The sequence below is a fragment of the Tribolium madens genome, unplaced genomic scaffold, assembly GCF_015345945.1.
Source record: "Tribolium madens isolate multiple individuals breed KSU strain unplaced genomic scaffold, Tmad_KSU_1.1 Scaffold_97;HRSCAF=244;Tcas5.2_LG3a, whole genome shotgun sequence".
In the NCBI taxonomy this organism is placed as follows: Eukaryota; Metazoa; Arthropoda; class Insecta; order Coleoptera; family Tenebrionidae; genus Tribolium; species Tribolium madens.
In genome coordinates, this window is record NW_025401069.1 from 7,332,436 (window position 1) to 7,353,384 (window position 20,949).

Here is a 20,949-nt window from a genome sequence, read left to right on the forward strand (position 1 = left end):
GTGATTTCAATTTAATTTTTACAGATTTACGTAAGAATATTTTCCTTAACTAAAAGGGAAATAACAAAAAATACTTATCATTATGTATCAAGTGTATTGTATCGTATGTGCACTTTGGAATCGTTGAAAGGTTTTCAACAATTTTTTTTTCTGCATGAAATGTATGTCTGAAGGAAATTGTGTACAAAAATGCATAGATATTAACAGTAGCTAAAAATAATATACAGGATGGTTTTAAAATAATAGGTAAAGTATCACATAGCGCTGCTTCAAAAATGCTATTCCTAATTGCACTTTGCATAGGTAAAATAGGTTCACAATTTGTGCTTGTTTTTGAAATTTTGCTAACAACGTATAAATAAATATTTATTCAACAAACTTGAGTCAAATGCAAAATTCAATTTTACGAAGTTTCAGTTACGTCCAATAGTTTTGAACGTGACAAGGTAGCAAAATCTAAAAACTTTGCTAAATCAATTATGTAAATACATGAGATCCTTCGTAAGTTAAAATAATTTTGCATCTACTTGAATTATACAAATATTGGAGTTTGTTTTAATCAAAAAGAAAAAACAACTGGTAGCTTTTATATTAATTCATTTCATAAAATCTTAGCATTAGGCTTTTTCAAATATATCACATCTCCCACCATTTTCGTGTCTTTTATTCCTAAATACGTAGTATGTATGTATGTAGTATAATTGCTTCAGATTATGACTGGTATTGGAGCAATTTATGCCCAGAAAATTACATCCGAGGAAATTTATTGTCTGTCCTACTTATCTAATCTCAAACTAGCGATTACAGTTTTCAAATTCGTATTTATAACGTTTTTTTCGTTTGGATTTGGACAGTTCTCTTTTAATTCTATTAGAGACTAATTGAATTTTATTAAATAGCTATCTAAAAGACGTTAAAATACGTAGGTAGAATAGATAATCATATATTGTGACTTTTCCAATATGACTTAACTATGGCAAACGCAGTGAGTACCTCTCAAAAAATTTCTTAATAGAATATGTAAGAAAATACAAGGATAATTATTATTTATTTAATTTTAATTTACAAAAGTAAGCTAATACTTTGCTAGATGCAAATTTTGTCTCGTTTCGTAACATCGCTATAAAACAAATACTAACATAATTTTTATGAGATAAGTTATATTGCTCCCATATTTAATTGTCATGATTAATTTTTGGCAACTATTTAATCGAGAACATATTGCTCATTTGTTCATTTGTATGTACAATTAACAATTATCTAAAACTTCCGTAGGTAAAAATAAAATTTCATTGTCTTGGCCACATTTATTTTAGTATATTGTCCAGTTTTATTCTACAAATTCAACGATCGTGCCAGAAACAAAAGTTAGCATCTTTATATTATGTAATAATTGCTTTGGGAACATTTTCTGAAATAAAATTCCGTCATTAATTTATTTTTGTACAAGTTATTAAATTTTGCGTGCACAAAGGGTTGCCATGAGAAAACTTCTATTGCTGAAAGAATTATATTAAAATGTGGCGTTTCATTTGCATTGACAGTTTAACAAGTTGCAAGTTTTCTGCATACATAATTTCTATTGTTGCAACAATAGTTTCTGTGACTATTAACCTTAGCAGATTCGAAATGTTGATTTGTATTTAAACAATAATAAATAAATCAGATATGCATTTTAAAGTATAATCATCTGAGACAGTTTGGTGTTTATTTATATGCTGGAAATCACAAATTAATATTGTTATTAATTTCACGCATAAATGCAATTTTCACATAAGTTTAAGCAGGCGGAACATGACATCGGAGAATTTAATTTAGTTGCGGTGAAGAATCTAACTGCAGCTGTTAGCGCGGTCTGGCGGCTCTTTAATGTGTGGTGGAATTATTTGACGTTTATTACCAAAACTGTATTTTTAAATTTACCATGACAAAATTACACAAATGAATGTGGTCACAAGATATCAATTAACAAGACCTTCAATACATTGATCATTTTCTCTAATTTATTTGGTTTGTTAATAGGTATGTTAAATTCAAGAGAACTGAGGTAAAATTTTACAAGGTTAATTAACTCTTTTCATTAACTAAGCAAGGGAATAACTACGGTCGCCTTCATGCAATAATCAGAAGGACCTTTTATGAATTTACTTGTTTTAGCAGCTAACCGCAATATGAAAAAGAAATGAAACGTTTGTTACTGCTACACTTATTAAACAAGATTTTTATTATCTTCGTCTGTATCAATGTTTCAATTATTTTTTTGTGTTTTACGAAATAGTTATTTTAAGTAATTTGATGTTATCTACAAATTACCTATATACGTAAATGTTTAGCTTAACTGTAGATGAAAATCAAAGATAATTAATTACAACAATCTCGGTTTGGTGCCGATTTTAATCTTTGTATATCAAAAATACTTATGTTACTGTAATTTTATCTTGATTCATAAAATTGAGAAACTCACAGCCTTTGTGCTTTTTACTATGTTGATTACGATTATTCATACCTTACATTTATTTGTTGTGTTTTACGTCAATGTTATGATGGATAAAGTTTAAAAATAACTTTTGAGGAACAGTTCTCAAGAATTATGACCAAAGTTCAATATGAAAATTCCCCCAAACGTTAATTGTGACCTTTGAGCAATAAAATGATGAATAAAATATGTGAGTGGTTAAGTAGAGTGCATGTTGACTGAGACAAAAGGTTTTTTTTTAATCAGAAATACATAGTGTCGAAAATGGCACATTTGAACATTAAACATATGTAAAGCTGTACAGTTGTATGATTTTATTATTATATGAGTGACATTAATTTTCATTGGTTTTAAAGAGGACAAAAAATTTCGACGGAAATTTTCAACACGTAATATTTTTATTGGAAAAGTGTGTGACCAAATAATTATTTTGATTTATGTGACATCTGTTTTCCCATTTCTTAAAATTAATTGCATTTATTACTAACAAAAAATAAAAAGTAGATAGTATAAAATTTCTCGTTAATCAAACAAACAGGGAAGTACAAACGAATTTTAACAATGGATTAATATTTTTATATTAGTTTTAACAACTGTTAATGCCTATTTTTTTACTGAAAATGCTTATTTTCTTACGTTATCGCGCGAGAGATCAGCCATGGTTACTCATGTTAATTAGTGCATAAATTACTTTAAATTTTTTTTATTAATCAACAAGAATCTTTAATTTTTGTCAATACCTACCAAAATTATACAATTTGATCAATTCTAATTAAAACTTTTTGTAAAAATTGTTAGAATTATTCCTAAAAACGAAACATTAAAAGTGGTAAGTAACATTATGAAGTGTTAGTGTAAGTGTAAGTGTTTTTATTAAAAGTCTTTTCCGTTCTTCTCGTTACAAATTTATAGATAATAGTCAGGAAATTTCCAAATATCGATTATATCTTCTAGTACGAGACTTGATAAGAATGTAGTGCTTTATTTTAGAATAAAACAATATGACGGCTACAGCGTTTCATTTCAGTAGAATATTATTCCATTACTTTAATAAGAGAATTTGCTCTGACTAAACAATGAAAACAACAATAAATTACGCATCTTCATTTTGTAATAGTACCCGTCTATTGTACAGTATTTATTGCGGCTCAGCACGGTATTTGCTGATATATCTGTTATGCACTTTTGTTGTTTTTATGTAGATGCATGAATTCGCCTTTTTTATGACAAGTTTCAACTTTCACGCGACAAAGGTTAAGTAATAGCGATCTAGATTTTACCTTTTAGAATCGCATAAAATTTATAGAACTTGTCCACATAGAATAGAGTTTTTTTATCTAAAACCTACACCACCTATAATTATTTGCTAAATCACCGGAAACGTTTCATTTTCAGACAAATAGACAAATAAAGTTACTAACAATATCCAATCACGATTTCGCATATGGTCAATTAACTAAACACAACATGCTTGAAAACAGCTTGCGAATCACATGACGGCTTACGTCTCATCCCGACGTGTTATGATTTAATCGTTTACTTTCACCTATAGTTCGCAGTACATAACGTAATGTCTTGTTCTTTTTGCAGGACCAGTTGTCGAATTTTGACACAAGACGGGGACGAAAAATACGGCGCGTTTCACTTCCTCCGGAGTCCTCAAGGACGTCGAAACGTCGGATTTAGGATACCCCATGTTTTTTCAAGTTCTTTTTGCAATTACTCGGCTTGGACGATCACCTAGAAAAAAAATCGCTCTTGTAGCGTTTGTGTAAATTAAGTGCGCGATCTTGACACAATTGTGATTTAAATTTGTTCCAATTGTTCGATTCAGCTTACAGATTTTTTTGTTTCTGGTGCTTGGTTTTAGTGTTTTGCTATGGATAACGCCGCCAGAACTAATCTACGAAAGTTGTCCTTCTTGGGATTTTCGCCTAAGGTAAGTTTCAGAGCAAGAATATCACACAAATACTTTCTCTATTTTTATTATTTTAATTTATTATCATTTGGAAACTTTAAATTTCGCATTTGGGTACCCACCTACACTTTATTCCTTTAGTTGCAATACCGGTCTATTGTGAAATGCTAATGATTGTTTCTACATGTCATGCCAATATTAGAATCAAAAATAACACTTTACTCTAGAAAAAGTCTTTTTGTCACTAAAGCAAGAAAATGCATTTTTTAAATATTATATATTCCTGTCTATGCATAATTACTAATTAGGTACATAATTGTAAGTTTATTGCTATCCAAAATGTTAGAATCTTTGCAGCTACCTTTTAAATTTGAAACTTAGTTTTCTATTGTTTTTAAATTGGCTTAATTTAATACACAATATTCAATAGATTATTATACACTATTGCAACGCAGTATTGTAAATTATCTAATTCAATCACAAACACTTAATTTGTGTAGAATTTGTTATGTCGACGCAATTAAGAGGCATCAACGCCAAGCACAGATACCAATTTGTCAATTATTAAAATGGTTTTATTGGTGTTTGATGGCGCATTGACTTATTGGACTTTATTCGAACTACATATTTTGGTTTATTGATTTGTGTACATGTAATTAGAAGTTTATTTTTAGAAAAAAATTGTTACATACTCAATAACATGCATAAACCACATACACAATTTAAAAAGAATAAAAATCAATGTGTCAACAAGCTTTTGTTCTTGTGTCCAAATTACAAATTGTGCTGGGATTTGTACCAGTTTTATCAAATCTCTCAGCATTAAAAGCTTTACTTATTGAATATAAATTATGCATACTTACTCATATTTTAAATCACATTTAATTTGTATAGATTTATACTTTCTACAGTTTATCATATTAAACCTACACTTGAATTAAGCAAAAAGACATTATGTGGGTTTTAGTTGTTATTTATTTTCATTTTTTTTAATTATTATTAATTAAATTATTCATTATTTTATTTTATTTTATTTTATTTATTGCTTAATTAAATTTTTTTAAATAAATTTTTGAATTTCTTATATTTTTTAATTCTTATATTTTCGCTTTATGAGTAATATTTTTACTTCCGGCTGATTGCAAAAGTTAATAAGAGGGTATTGTGAGTAAATAGTGGTTTCGACTTATCTGAAGTATACCTCTTGAGTAATGATTAATTACCTTGTTTTTCAAGTTATTTTCCATACTAAATAATACAAAAAGTATAATCATCGTTTCAATCCTTGCAAGGTATAAGATCAAAAATTACACGAGATAATTTAGGTTTAAATTTTCCAGGGAGTAGTAGAGTACACACACATGAGGACGCCTCGGCTAAATTTGATACCAATTGAATTATTAATCGGATGTTACTAAAGTTCCAGCAAACGTTAGTATAGAAGCTAAATTAATAACAGAAGCTAACAAAACCAACCAGGTGTTCTATTTAATTAAGAAAACGCAAATACAGTGTAGAAAGAATTTTTATAAGCAAAAACTTCTTTATGGAGTGATTTTGTTGTCGGACAACAGATCAGTTTTTAAACTGTCAGCTTATGTTATGGAACACCAAAATAAAACTTGGTAAAAATTTTAATGTGTCATGTTTATTTTCTTGATTGGATGTAATAATGTACATAATTGTTGTTTATTGATGTAAATGTGGCCGGGAACTTCTAGTGTTAATTAGATATTAAGTTCTGTGTCCATATATTGATTTCTGCCGACATCGGACATTAGTTAAATTTGCTTATAGCTAGTATTCACTGTGTCAATTTGAAAACTTGCAATCGGCAATATCTCTCAACTAAAAGTTATTGAGAATTACTCAAAACCGTTTTAGTGGTTCCTAAAAATGGCATGGTAAGTTACACATCTCCACTCACCCTTGGATATAATTAAAAAAAATGAAAAATTTTTGTTTTTGAATAATTGGAAAAACGGCTTTACCAAATAGGTTGTTGTATGACATTGAAAAGCGCTTATTATGAGCTTTCCAACGAGTAGGGTCGTGTCATTTAAAATTGTCAACTTGGGGTAGCTGTGGCTTCAAGAGTGGGTGGAGGTGCGTCACTTACCATGCCATTTTGATTCCTGCTAGCAATCACCGAAACGGTTTTGAGTTTCAATTCTAAAGATATTGCCGATTGTAAGTTTTAAAATTGACATCCTATACATATGTAGGTGTCTATAGTACTGTGCTTTTGTGTTTATAATAAGCGAACAAGTTTACCTGATAAAACTATTGCATTACCTATACTAATTGTAAATAATAACAATGCTTAATGCAATTAAGTTGGTTTTGCTTTAAGAGTTAGTACAACCAAAGATAGCAATTATTTCTTTCAGATTTCTTGTTTTTGTAAATGTAGCCATTTAGAAATGTAAAATACTCTAAAGTTATACTAATACCTCTCGCTGTTAGAGTATAAAGTTACTAAAATCTTATTTTGCTCGAAAAGTTTGATTATTCCAAAGCGACTTCACAATTTAATTTCCACAGATCGAAATCATATTTTGTGAGCTTTTATAACTAAATCTTAGCTTATTACGGTGTGTCTGCTGTTTTGATTACACTCATGTCAGTTTTTAGTTTTCATTGAAACTACACAATTTCTTAAAAAAAGATTTAATCGTAAGTAATTAACAGACCTGTTGGGAGTACTATACCTAATAACCTAGTTGTAGTCTGGAAATTGTTCAAGTGTGTTGAAAGAATCAAATCGTACACCTGCATTATAGAACTTGTAAATTTCTGAATTTATTAAGCAGAAGCATTTAATTAAATCATAGAATTAATGTTTTAATTTGATTTAAGCTGTCGTATGCGTTGTGGTATGATACAAATCGCTTTTATTTATAAAGCAAACAAACAGAAAGAGAGAAATATGAATACTGGGGTTGGTTTCTGTCATTCAACCCTGACCTATTTCGAGTAAAAGTTTATTTTGTTTTTCAACATGGTTAGATTTTTATGTGATTGTAGTTTTTGCTTTAGATTAGACATTTCTAGGTCTCAATGAAAAACACCAAGTCACTGCAAGTCGTTTCACTAAAATGTAATTGTCCTTGAAAAAAATAATAGCTTGATTTTGCAAGGACAATAAACACAAAATAGAAAATTTCACAAATAACGGTTTTTTCAATAGTATGTAATTATATGTATTAGAACCGAAAGAGTTTTTTTGTTAAAATTTACGATTCAATCTATAGAAAACATCATCAGTTTATAAAATTTCACACTTTTTTTACGTCTTAACAATTCTAAAATTGTTTGTCCGCAAGCGTCAGAAAAATAACGCTTTTATGACTATATGACACAAGTAAAAGTTTTACCTTTCAGACATGGAGTAAAAACACTGTTTTCTCGCCTAAGCGTTTTTCACTTACCTAACATTTAATGTCAGTCTCGGACAGTAACTTCCACCTGTAGGAGGAAAAAATACACTTACCTCCCTTGTAATATAAATAACTACAAAAATTACAAATTTTTGAAGTTATCACCTTAACTATTATAAATAACTCTCGCTTGCAGGCTTGTTTCTTAAATAATTTTGAAGATTAAAATTAATAACTCTAATAATAATAACAAAGGCCTACGAAAATCTATTTAAAAAAAATGAGTTGGTGACTGGATTTTATGTATTTTTTAGATTGTAATTCTAATAATGAAAGATTTAAAACATGTCCCAAAATGCAATTTTAAACATTGAAAACTTTTTTTTTGAAAACTCATTTTTCCGCTTGTCTTTTTGTAAACTCGCTGAGGAAGTTTAAGTAAATACTTCAAAGAGTTATTTATTAATCATAAAGGTAACCATAAACCGTGTCATTGTTACTAAATTTCAAAATTAAACGTTTGATTTGTGAATAAACTACACATTATAAATCACTATTTGCATTTAAGGCAACTTTTACATAGCAGACCTGTGTAATCATTAAACAAAGTTCCACTGTTCTTGCTGTAGAATTACCGCACCAAAGTGTAACTTTTGCAAAACATTTTTTGTGACAGTGAGTTGATATATACAGATCTCTTTAACGGGTTATTAGAAGTAGCAGGTTGAAAGGGTTTTGCTAAGTATTGAACAAAGTCTATTGTGGTTATTTTGCAAATACGAGTTAGTAAAGATACTCCTTATGAACTGTGTGGCAATTTTCAGTGTTTGTAAGAAAAAATATTTTGTGTGCAACTATTAGATTTATAACATACATTTAGAAATGCAATTTCACTTTTGACTGATGGATTTTCCTTGCATGTCCGTGACAATTTTTATAAATCCTGTTAACTATTCGTAAGCTCTAAATCCGTTCGCACTATAAATTAGTAATCGAATTGTTGGCACGATGTCTGTCTGCCTGTCCATTGAAGCGTCTCCAAATGTCACTTCGTGATGTGTGTTCCTTGAACACGAGTCACATTCGTGATGTAATAAGACACGTCTTTGTGACAATTAAAAATGCAGGAGGAAATGTCATTGATAATGACCTTGACTGTGAGGCGGTTAGAGGAACACTGCATGCGCAACGGGCTCGTATCGACCCATCCTGAGACTAGGATCGGAAGGATTCCTGCCGCACTAGGTCCGCTAGGTCAGTGCTCGGCGGATTTTGCCGGCCGCGGTACTCGCTCCATTCACTGCCGCCATCGTTATCGCGTGACCAACTTTTCGATGAATTACTCCAAATCGTGATGTCCTAGCAGTGTATGAGCATTTCTATTTACATCAAAAGACTATCCCTGGACCGTTTCGTAACCAAAAAAGCAAATAATATTTTGTCGCATTTCACTTTTTTTCTAAACACTCAAAGTACAAAAGTCAAATATCACATTTCTTGAACTTTTGAAATTTTGGCCTAGTTAAATTAAGAGGCATCAGCTGATTTTTACTTTCCATTGCCGACCCTGACTGAACTAGTTTCACTTTCGCGAACCGGCGCATCCACCAAAATTGCATCTTTGTCATTATCTCTGATGTCTTGATTTAAGCGAAACACGAGTTATCTCCTCGTCGATAGAATTTTAATCAAATTTAGTGTACTACTAAATATTTAAAGTTTCTCAAAGGCACTTAAATTTATTAAACGAAGTGGCTCGTTTGACTCGATTATAAATTTAAATAAAACCTACCTGTTTGTCGGATGTCCTCGTTTCATAAAAGATTTTCTATTTTGTGCTTAAAATAGACGCACCTGAAAATTTTCAAGTGTGCTGAAATATTATTTGCTGTAGCTCTTTTCAGTGATTTTATTTCTTCAGCAATAAGACGTTTAAGTAAATTGTAAATTAAGATTTTATAATGCAACATTTGTTATGCCTACTGAGAAAACCGCAACAGTGCAGAAGTCTTTGTTACAAAGGGCGAGAGAAAAGTTGTTGAAGTTGTTTCGCAATTTTGGACATCAGGTAAGGTCTGCAGATTATTGTGGATTTAGGATAATTTTTACAGATTTGTTTTCTTTCTAACGCCTAATTTATAAACAGATGATTACTATATTGTGACGTTGAGATTAAATAGTTAAGTGATCTAATCATAGCAGCTTATGATAATCGCATCGATATTTAATAAGGGAGAAAGTGATGTGCTGAAACAAAGTCGTTTCAGAATTTAATATCGTGTTTAACGCTTTATCTATTTGGAATAATTCATCTTTTTTATTCGCTTGTTGGAAATTACTCTGACATTAACCAATGAAGACAGTAATTGAAAATGACTTAAAATTAAGCTTATTAAGGCTTTGAAATTAATTTAAAATTATTTCTTTCCAATTCTGTGAAACTTGTTGATTTCTGTTTCAGGCACATTTATTTATTAAAACATTGAATAACAATTTTTTTCTGGTAAATGCATATATTTAAGCCGTTGTAAATGACCAAATATTATGTGGACAAATTAAATATGTATACAAAAACAGCGTTTTTGCAGCACCATGAATTCAAATCATATGGACTTGAAATGCATGATTACAAGGCAATTTTGTATCACGACCTAAATAATTGTGTATTATTAGATGCTTTTATAACATAACAATTGTTTACCATGACATAGTTATTACAAAGATTGTGCTTACTGTCTTGGAAAAAGTTAATGAACTTAAATTGACTACCACAGATAAAAAATTGCAATTTTGCTAATCAATGAAAAAGTACATAATTGTTAATAAATGACCTAGGTAATGACTATTAAATTTTTTGTGTCTGTTCCAAAACCGGAAGAATAAAAAGTTTTTTCAGATTGTAGTTTTATTTCTCCAACTACTATTTTACTGCTCCCAGATGAGTGGGTTGATAATGGCTGTGCTTTATGGACACTTTTACGTTTAAACTTTTGTCATGTTTAGGACAATCAGAACTCTCTCGTAGTTTAGCTGTTTGAAATATCGATCATTGCGTTTTAAAAGTTTGAATTGTTGAAAACACTCCAGAAACACCACTCTCTGTAACAATATGTCGCTTTTAGAGAGCTCTACTGTCATTTTCCAAGGGTAATAAGGATGAAGAAGATTAGCTTTCCGACTGTTTGAACTGTTTGCACAATCGATCCGATTTGAATTTTTAGCCTAATTTTGCAATTAATTTCCTGCTAATTCTAGGGTTGGATGGAAATTTTCATTTGTTTCACACTCACGAAATCAGAAATGCCGTTAACGTATCCAAAATATTTTTGGACACAAATCCAATTTTAATATTTAAATGAAGTTCGACAAAATGAATATTTATGACTGTGATTTTTATTTATGTGTAAGTACACTTTTGGCCGAGTTATTTTAGAAGTTGACAAAAAAAAAATCTTCGAACTACGTGAAAAAATTGGATTAAATTTTTGCTTCACTTTTCGCAAACCTGTAACAATTTATAACAAGTCCGAAAAGGTGACTTTCACGACATTCTCATTACCGTTGTTGCCACTATCTGGCATTTCATTCCACGTAAACAGGTGCATTCTAATGTAATGACAAGGGTGTGGTAACAGTAAAGAATTTACGAGCTAGCCGTGAAGGCGATGGTCTGAATTGTTTAGTTTTGGCCCTCGCGATTTGCAGAATAAAGCAATAATTCTTGAGCGCACAAAACAGCGAGATTGTTACTTTTTTTTAACAAAGAAGTTGTGATGAACGCTAAAAACTCGAAATTACCATTACCAGAAACACACATTTCCATCTTTTAAATTTTCAACAACGTTTCAGTCTTGAATGTTAATTTCACTCATCGAAGATTATTCAGTTGCACGATCTTTAAGACCGTTTCAATTTTGCGTAAGTACATTTAATTTACTTTTATTGGAAATAAGCTTTTACAGCCAGGATACACCAATCAACACCTTCAGTGATCCATCTTTGTTACCAAGCTGACAAGCTTTCCGCCTTATTTGATATTCTTAGCAAATATTTATTGGCTTTTCTTTATTTTTCTAATTCTCTTGGTCCATGACAAGAAGATAGAAAATAGCAGTAAAACATCTTGTCATTTAATTTCTCTTCATCGGTGCCGATCGTGACATATTAAATCATTGTCTTTAAATCCACTTGTAACACCTAGTGCAGTAATATTAGTTCCTGCTATTGAAAGCACGAACCGCAAAAAAATATTTCAAGTCAAATATAATTTTTCTTTTTTCTAGCGTGAGATATATTGTTGGCATAACAGCAGGGAACAAGAATTATTGGCACACTAAAGGAAAATATTTGAAAAATCTTACTAAAATATTACCTTTGTGATCGTGATACATAAAAATTAATGTTAATCAAAATATTTTAACATATTATATATAAATATTTTTTTTTACCATTCTGACGTAAAACACCTAATGGTAATATAGGGCGAAATATTGAATTTTATATTTTTATACACAATCATAATAATTGAGGGCAGTTGTTTTTTGTTACTCTGAGGCATTCAAATAAGGTTGCAATTTGTAACATTGCTTTTATTTACTAGAGGTAAATAAATTGTCTCCAGGAACTTCAGTGTATACCTTTTTGTAAAAAAATTGCGTGGATGTTACACACTTTATTCTGTATTTGACGTAGATTTGCTCACATGCCCCAAAAGGTAGCTTGTTTACTAATCGAGTATAGTTGGTTTGAGTACGTAAGCGACTTATTTAAAAGCCATCCCATTTTTTTTTCGTATTATTTTTTGCATGTATATGTATTTGCATTTTGTTAATGCAAGTTTGTTAATTAATCATTAAATAAATAAATTATTTTCTTTGTAAAAATTATATTTGTGTAAAATTAGTTGATGTGTTGTGGTCTGAGGTGTAAAGTTGAAACGTTTTTCAATTTAGTAAAATTGACAATTCAAAATGAAATGTGAACAAAGCTAAACGTAGAAAAGAGAAAATTTGTTTTTGAAATTTCTATGCTCAAAACTCCAATATTTCATGCGATATAATGAAAGCATAAATATCATTGATTCGTCACTTTCACAGGAAATTTTGTTATTACTATACCATTACGAAAGTGTAGGTATGTGTTACGAATACTTTTTTTCAATGTACTCATAAATCATTGAAGTAGACACATCTAGTTATCCACCTGGAATATAATCTGTACATAAGAAGCACTTCTAGTGTCTTAATCACATTATGTATGTACGAGTACATACATACATAGGAGCCAGTAAGAGGGTTAGGTATTTTTCTTTTCAGTACAATGCAAATTTAATTAGACATTAGCGCCTTACTGCTATACAGAGGTAGGTGTTTAAGGTGCTAAAGTTTAAACCAAGTTACCAGTTGTACATAAACGTTGTAGTAACTTTGTGATCGATAGTTTTGTTAACCATTGCAAGACGTGTTAATAAATGAAATTTACTTGAAGTAGTTGGCGCATGTGGTTTATCATATTGCAGGAGTAACGCTGATATACCCCTCTTACATTTACATAAAGAGGATAAAGGGATTATGTTTAGAATTTAAACAATTGTTCTTCGGCGGATAAGACAAACAAAGGTAAAAGCGAATTCAAACGACAAGTCCAACGGTAAAATCAAAACAGAGTTGTAAGTGTTGTCTTTATTTGAAAGGCTCATTAAATACAAAAGCGTTAAGCTCATTTGAAACTTCATTACATCATTACTTATACAAGACTGTAAGAAATATAACACTTTAATGTTGGTAGCAGGTTTTGCAGGAATTGTTACTCTCTGCTTTGGTGTTATCAACAGCCACGCGTAAGCTGCTTTTTGTATTATATCAAAAATAACAAGCGTCTGCCAATGTTTTTGTTAATTGTTGCGGTAGAAAATTTACAATTTTTACAAAAAAGCAATTTCTATTTCTTGAATTGTTTGCTTGAAAGATTTTAATTTGATATTAAATAGTACTCAAGTTTAAATATTTGGACTTGATGAATTGTCATTAACGAGCGTCAAAGTGTGAATGTATCCTTCATTAGCAACTCTCGAGATCTTTCTTGAAATGCGTCAGTGATTGCTGACGCATTTCAACAAAGATCTGTGAGCGTCGTTACTTCAGATAAACTATTTATTTTCAAGTTTCGTAAAACTAATAATGTTTGTACCTGAAGCCTGGTGGTAGAAGAATCTATTTCATGCGATTTTTATGAAAGAGTGAAACAACAATTAAGTTTATCACATATTTTGTGGTGGGTGAACTTTTATAAGTATCCTACTCAAGTGTTCATTGTTGTTATATAGATACTATAACAAGTTTTAATTTCAGTAAGAATTCGAGGATTCGATTGCGATCGTCTTTCTAATTTTTTTGTAGTCACTTTATTCATTTGTATCATTAATAGTGTAAAACCGAAACTTTTTCCGAATAGGCAGACGGAAAGCCATTAGCTTTGGATATTTCCAGCACAAAGTGAGCCATTTTATGAAGGGAATAAAAGTATTGAATAAAATAAAATGTGCAAGCAAGTGGAAATCAGAAAGATATTAGCTTCTACCGTCATATTTTAAATTTTTTTGTATAGATATGAGAACGTCTGAATATATTTATTGTCAATTTTAGGCGTATTGTTAAATGTACAACTTTGTTATGTTATTACAGAACGATGGAAGCAGTCATGACGGGGATGTTGTTCAACTCGATGAAGAATGTGCGAAAGTGTTCGCAATGGACACTGATAACAACAGTAGTTTTGACATTAACAAATTTCACGACGCCGCCCCAGGTATACCAAGACAGTATGGAGAAAAAGATTACATACGTAAGTAGTTGCATTTATATTGTAAACTTTAACAAAATTCAATCAATTCTCTTACAAATTTTACTTATTAATGTTTTACATTTTTTAGTAATTGCACATTCATTCGTCACAGCCAATTTCATAAACAATGACAAGAACAGTGTATTTTACCTCAAAATAATTTAGAGCAAACTTTTTTTTTGAGTGAAGTTTAACAAATATTTATTTTGAACCATTACAACATGCTTGCTGTCACCGATGTTGAAATAACCAGCAATAAGTCGTTTTTTATATCGCCGCGAAATAACAAAAAATATATATTATATATTTTTCATGCTAGACATGTCTATTTTTTAATAAATTACTCATACAAGATTCATTTAATTTTTAACATTTATTTACAAATCTCTTAACTTAGAAAACATGAGAACTAATTCATTGTAGGGTAGATAATGAGATTCTAATGATACATAAGCTGTAAAATTTATCAGCTTGTAATAATGGATACCCTAAGACTATAAAATCCATCGATTTTACATTCAGGCAGTTTAAAAAACGCTTACATCATATTGGAGCATGTAAATGGGTTTTGTGCTAACATGTTTTAGAACCATTTTTGAGGTAAATGAAAAAATGGTAATCAGGTAACAAGCTCTGATATTAATATTTAATTAAAGTTATTTTAACACTGTAAAATTGTTAAGGAAATAACTGTAAACACTTTAAAACTGGGTGTTTTGGATTTATTTTCACCCCAGTTTAACGTTAATGAATCAGAGAGTAGATTACATAAAGTTTTACGTATATTTATTTGCTAAAAATATTCAATGAATAAAAAAGCTTTCATGTTTACATGTCTGTAAACAATTTATTTTTTGTAAAATAGAAAACTTTTTCTTTATAGCCCAATTATGAAATAAAATACACAAAATAGCTTTCAATTAATGTGCAGTGACTTATTTCAATCCTGACTTTACGACTTTGCATGTCTTGTCTTTTGATTACAAACAAATAATTCTCTATATTTATTGTATAAATTTTATCGTTCTGACGGATCAATTTAGAGTTTCATTTAATGCAGCACGAAGCATGGTACAACAAATGTAAAACGAATCGAATTTGTTATCCTAAAATAATTCCATCAGAATAGGAAAGCTCAGTTTAATAACAGATAAGCGTGCGATGTACCACACACCAGTGTTTTATCAGAAAACAGAAATAACCACATGGTAAAGCTGATTCAACATTTTTACATTAAGTTTTAGAATAAAACTGTAGAAAACTAGAACTATGAGTCTTAGTTTGAAAGAGAATAAAAAACGTCTATAATTTTAGATGTAGATGGCGATTCAAGTGTTCATTAATCAGTGCCATCATCTCAGCTCATAATTCTAAAAAACTATGTTAAAAAATATAAAATCGTTTTTTAATAAATAATTTTCTTTTAGAGAATATTTTGCATTAACAATAATATAATCAACTATCTCCGCAACATTAACGGCACTTGATGAAAATACGTGACGTACTGAAAAAAATAGTGTACTCTTAAAGTTCAAGATCTTTGAAGCAACCTTCAAATGTCTGTTATTGATTAAATATTATTTTTTGCTTGATTAAATAAATGTAAAATTTGTTACTTTTTTGGTGGTTTTGCTTCATTTTGAGAGATTTTTTAATGACTAAGTATACTTATCAAGGATTTGATTCCTCGGAGGTTACTTATCGACCTCTGTAAATGAATTATTATGAATATTTCTATTACTAGCTAATTATTTTTTGCTAGTTTATTTACCATTCAAGCACCTACTAGGTCGAAGACCGGTGTTTTAACTGAAATAACTTGCCGTGACATATAATCATATAGAGCGCTATGAGTTTTTTACAATGCATCAAAACCGCGTTGAAGAACCATTTCAATGAAAGACTATTTAACGACAATGACTTATTTCCCCACTATAGCCTCTTTTTTTCTTATTAATAAAATCATGGTCATTTTGCGTTTTAAAATCTTAATTGTATCTAGACCATTTACGGTTATCTTATTGAATCTCGCGTTTCTCTTCGTAAACTTCTGAGTAAAAATGGTGGTCACAGCTGTGTACGAATTATTAAAATCAGCAGGTGAAACTTTTAATTAACGAGATTACTGCTGTGTATTCTTCTATGGTAATAAATTAAAACTCTCCATGTTTTCCTATTTACAGAACATCGGAAGAAGAGTTACCCGCACATGCACGCGCCCATCAAAATCGGCTCAAAGTCGATGAGACGTCGAACGTCCTCGCATCAAATCACTCCAAATTCAACTCCGCCTTATGGAACTCCGCCAAAGGAAGCTGTCGCATCTCCCGTTTCCACCTCCGACCAACCGTCAGTTCCCACACTCACTCCTGTTCCCAGCATTAAATCTCCAAACGTAGATTCGGATACGGGTCCTCTTAGCTCCTTCAATCTGCCAGAGGAATGTGACACTGCGGCCAACAGTTCAGAATCAGAGTGTGTCTTGTCAGAGCCTTGCGGATACAACAGTCCTAATGAATTTTCGCCGGAACGGAAAGTACAGTTTATCAACAGCGAGACAAGGGATACTTTTGACGTTGATGGGCTTAAGGACAAGAAGAAGAAGTAAGTTTAAATCTTGTTACGGCTAATTAGGGCTATTTCTAAAGGGGGCTTTACATTTAATTTGCAGAGAAAATGTTTACTTTTATTATAGGAGGTGAGTCTGAGACTTAGTTGTTTTGATATAAGTTCTAAGTAGATTTCCTGAAAGACTTTTGCAAAATTTGGACACAACCAAAGCAGACATCCTGTTAATAATTTTGTGTTTTTTTTTCTGTTAATAAACCTTTGTTTAGATAGGTAAATATTAGAAAAGAAGGGAGGCTCTTTTATAAAAAAAAGGTATGATTCCGTTTTGCTAACAGTTCATTAGAACTGTTTCAAGTTGAACTGATTGAAGTTTTTAATTTAGTTAATTTATTTTGAATAGGAGATCCTCACCGTCTTTTTTATACATATAACCATCAATCAGAGCATTACAGATGGATTTTCTGTACGTTTTACATCTGCATGCAACAAGTAACTATTGATTTTACTGGTGACTTTTGTTATTTAACAATAATCAGGAGCCTTTCCATGGGCTATTTTAATGTTTTAGAGTACCTATAGTGAATCTTTAATAGATAATTTGCTTAGTAAGATGACCGATTGCGTTTTGTCAAAAACGGCAATTAGTATTTAAGATATACCTACATATCTATCTAGGAAATTTGTCAATAAAATTTGATCAAAATATTTTTGTGATTTTCCGAAACATTTATCATCAGCCCATGTACCCGGGTTAAACTTTGACAACAGTGACACGTAGAATGCATAATAAGGCGTAAGGAAGAATAGCTTTCCGGTTCATAAAAGAATATTAATTTTTTTAGAGAAATTTGGGTCACAATATTTTCCGAAAAGTGTTGAAGGGGAATAATAATTAATAAAAGTTCTAAGCTTTCTTACAACTAAGGGAAATTGATGTTGCATCATTTATTATATCTTGACACAACCTTTCCAGTCTAATACATATTTAAATAGTTTCAAACTTGGTAGGCCGTCTCATTATATACTGCATTTATATTGAACAAATTGTTTTACTTACATGAATAACCTGTTGTTCGTATTGTAATTTGGTTATCTTGTGACAGGTGTAACAATACGATGTGACTTGCTTTTAGTAAACACGAAAATCCTGTTATAGCAAAATGAGATTTTTATTTAATTCATTAAGACGGAATACGTTTTTTACTTAAACACATTATCGTCATTTTTGTCTTACATTTTTTTCTTCTCTATTTACCAACTATCCAAAATCCTTTAATTCTTTACTTTCATTATGTTCTTTTTTGATACCTTAACTTGTTGAAAACAAAAACATCCTAATAATAATATTCGTGAGATTTTGCACAGCGTGGCTTCGGAGCAAATAAATCTACTGAATCGGTAAACAACATTAAAAGCAGGTGTTTAATGGAAGCGTGTTTACTTTATTATACGTGGGTAAATTAAATATGCGATTTAAGAAATTATTATTTCATGCCACTCATGTAAAGTAATATTTTATAATAAGAGTACATACACATACAAATTTATTACGCAATAGACGCAATTAAAAAAACGATATAGAAAATATTAAAGCGTCTGAAAGCTCAGAAAGCAGCACAACAAACTTTCAATGTTTCGGAGTTATGCACACAACAATGATCATTTCTATCGAAAACGTTCGATACAATCACCAATCTGTTTACAAAACACTCGTGTCAATGATTTTTATGCTACTTTAAGTTTCAGTCAACACAAAAAATCATTACGTGTAGCATCAGAGGTAATAGGTATTTGAATGCCTTGTATCAGCTTCGTTGATTTTATTTTGCATTGAAATCAAGGTCGAAGAAGTATTGCTTTAAAATGTGCTCTACTCTGAGCACTAATGTTTATTTCTGATCCTGGTTTTAGACTATCTAATGTGAACAATTTGTTAGAAGTAGAACACCTCTCTAACACCATTACTAGTAACGTAAACTTTTTCAATAAAAAACTTCAAATGCTCAGAAAGAACTTTTTTGGGACGAATACAACAATTTTAAACATGCTTCTCGACTGCTGGAGCTCAACTACTTTTCTATCTATAATCAAGTTTAAATATTGTTTGTCATGTTCTGTGAATGCTAAATTGGGTTTTACTCAAAAGCATCCAATATCTAAAATGGCTTGTTACAGGAATTTTCAAGTATGTAGAAAAACTTTATGCTTTTTTACTTTCATTAATAAGAAAGCAGAAAAAAGGATTAACTCAGTGTGATAGATTATTTTCACATTGTCTGACAGAATTTGGGAAATAAATGTCAAGTAAAAGAGTAGTTTTCAAGCACAGATAATTGCATTAGATATAAATATTTTTCCGGAAATTATTAATAAGTACATGTTAGAGTTTCATGATTCATCTTACGTAAATTTACTTTGTTGAAGTGAGTTTAGCGCTTGTAAAAAATTTTTTCTGAAAAATTGTAGTTTTGGAGTTACAAAATAAGAATAGACTTATTCTAACTCCGAAATAGAAAAAACAGCATAAGTGAGGCATTGTCTTAAAGTCACTGGAGCTTTAAAGGTATTTAGACAATTTTCCTTGATTCAACAAAAGTTATAAAGTTTGTTCCGTTTAAATTCGGTACAAAATAATACCTTCGAGACTCCCGTCTGTGAAACAAGCGCATCAATACTTATCCTTGTTTCGTCAAGCTCCTATAAAATTTTCATTGATATATTCCAGTTAACAATTCTATTTTTGTTTTATTACGGTATGAATTTCAGGAAAACACGAATCCATTAAAGAAAATGCGATGCAGAGCATTTCTATTTTTGGATTTGTTGTTTTGGAAAGACATTCGTAAAGATTATAAAAGTTTTTATATTTAAACCTTATCTTTACTAGCAATGGTACTTTTATGTTACTTAACCAAAACGTGAAAATCGAATTTTATCGGTCATAGAGTTGACTAAGACATTGTTGAACGTTCACTATCAGCACAATACCTACTTTGTTTTGATAGAATTCTGGCTAAATTACAGGATTAGATTACGGTGCAAATTAAGGTGGAAACAATGCACATGTAAATTTGATTCCTCCATATTCAATATTAGTTATGTCAGGAGAATTATTTGGCAAATGTGTTAGTTTTGTTAAGACAAAAAAATAACAAAAACATATTAATTAAAAAACCTGTTTGAAGACAGATATTTTAATAACCACTATTAGTAATAAATTAATAAATTATATTTTGCTAATTGTAGACTTTATTATTAGCAAATCTTTTTGTTCCACCCTATATGCTTTCTCTCGAAAAAAAAATGTTCCTGGAAGTATTGATTATTATGCGTAAGCTTGCATTGTTGAAGTATACAATCATTTGAATGGAACATTCAGCATCACTCATTTATGTTCCCATGTTCCGGTTTTGCAGACGTCACCACCCCAAATTCCGTAAGTATTCCCTTCCTGACGATTCCAATGCCCGCAAACGAAACTACCACTTGGACAAAAACGACGCATCGGGAAGTAACAAGGGTCGCCGGATTTCCACTCAACCTGAAGATTTACCTCTCATTGCGGCCGATAGAGACCAATTGGACAGCCATCGATCCGACGATGCTCGCGGCCTCAGAAGACACAAAACTTCACGACCAAGCAATGCATCGATGGTCCATATCGGCCGGAAAGAGGGTGGCGAGTTGCATCCCTCCATCAAGAAGATGTATGATCACAGCCCTCACGCCGTAAGATGATGCCAGGCGATAAATCGCACTCG

At 30.8% G+C, this 20,949-nt stretch overlaps 1 protein-coding gene across 8 annotated transcripts in view; it reads left to right on the forward strand.

Annotated features, from left to right (window-relative positions):
• The window catches only part of LOC123015296 (band 3 anion transport protein), a 51,016-nt gene that overhangs the window by 5,387 nt on the left and 24,680 nt on the right, over nucleotides 1-20,949 (forward strand). For 3 of the 8 annotated variants that reach the window (XM_044414963.1, XM_044414964.1, XM_044414965.1), the window contains exons 2-5: nucleotides 4,067-4,415; nucleotides 14,458-14,617; nucleotides 16,801-17,221; nucleotides 20,605-20,917. In XM_044414963.1, the coding sequence (XP_044270898.1) occupies nucleotides 4,356-4,415; nucleotides 14,458-14,617; nucleotides 16,801-17,221; nucleotides 20,605-20,917 (954 nt within the window). In that variant the 5' untranslated portion in view covers nucleotides 4,067-4,355. Of the gene's footprint in view, nucleotides 1-3,285; nucleotides 3,306-4,066; nucleotides 4,416-9,040; nucleotides 9,142-9,678; nucleotides 9,843-11,533; nucleotides 11,693-13,373; nucleotides 13,393-14,457; nucleotides 14,618-16,800; nucleotides 17,222-20,604; nucleotides 20,918-20,949 lie in introns of those variants that run through there. The other 5 variants (XM_044414961.1, XM_044414967.1, XM_044414966.1 and 2 more) reach the window with 4 other exon arrangements.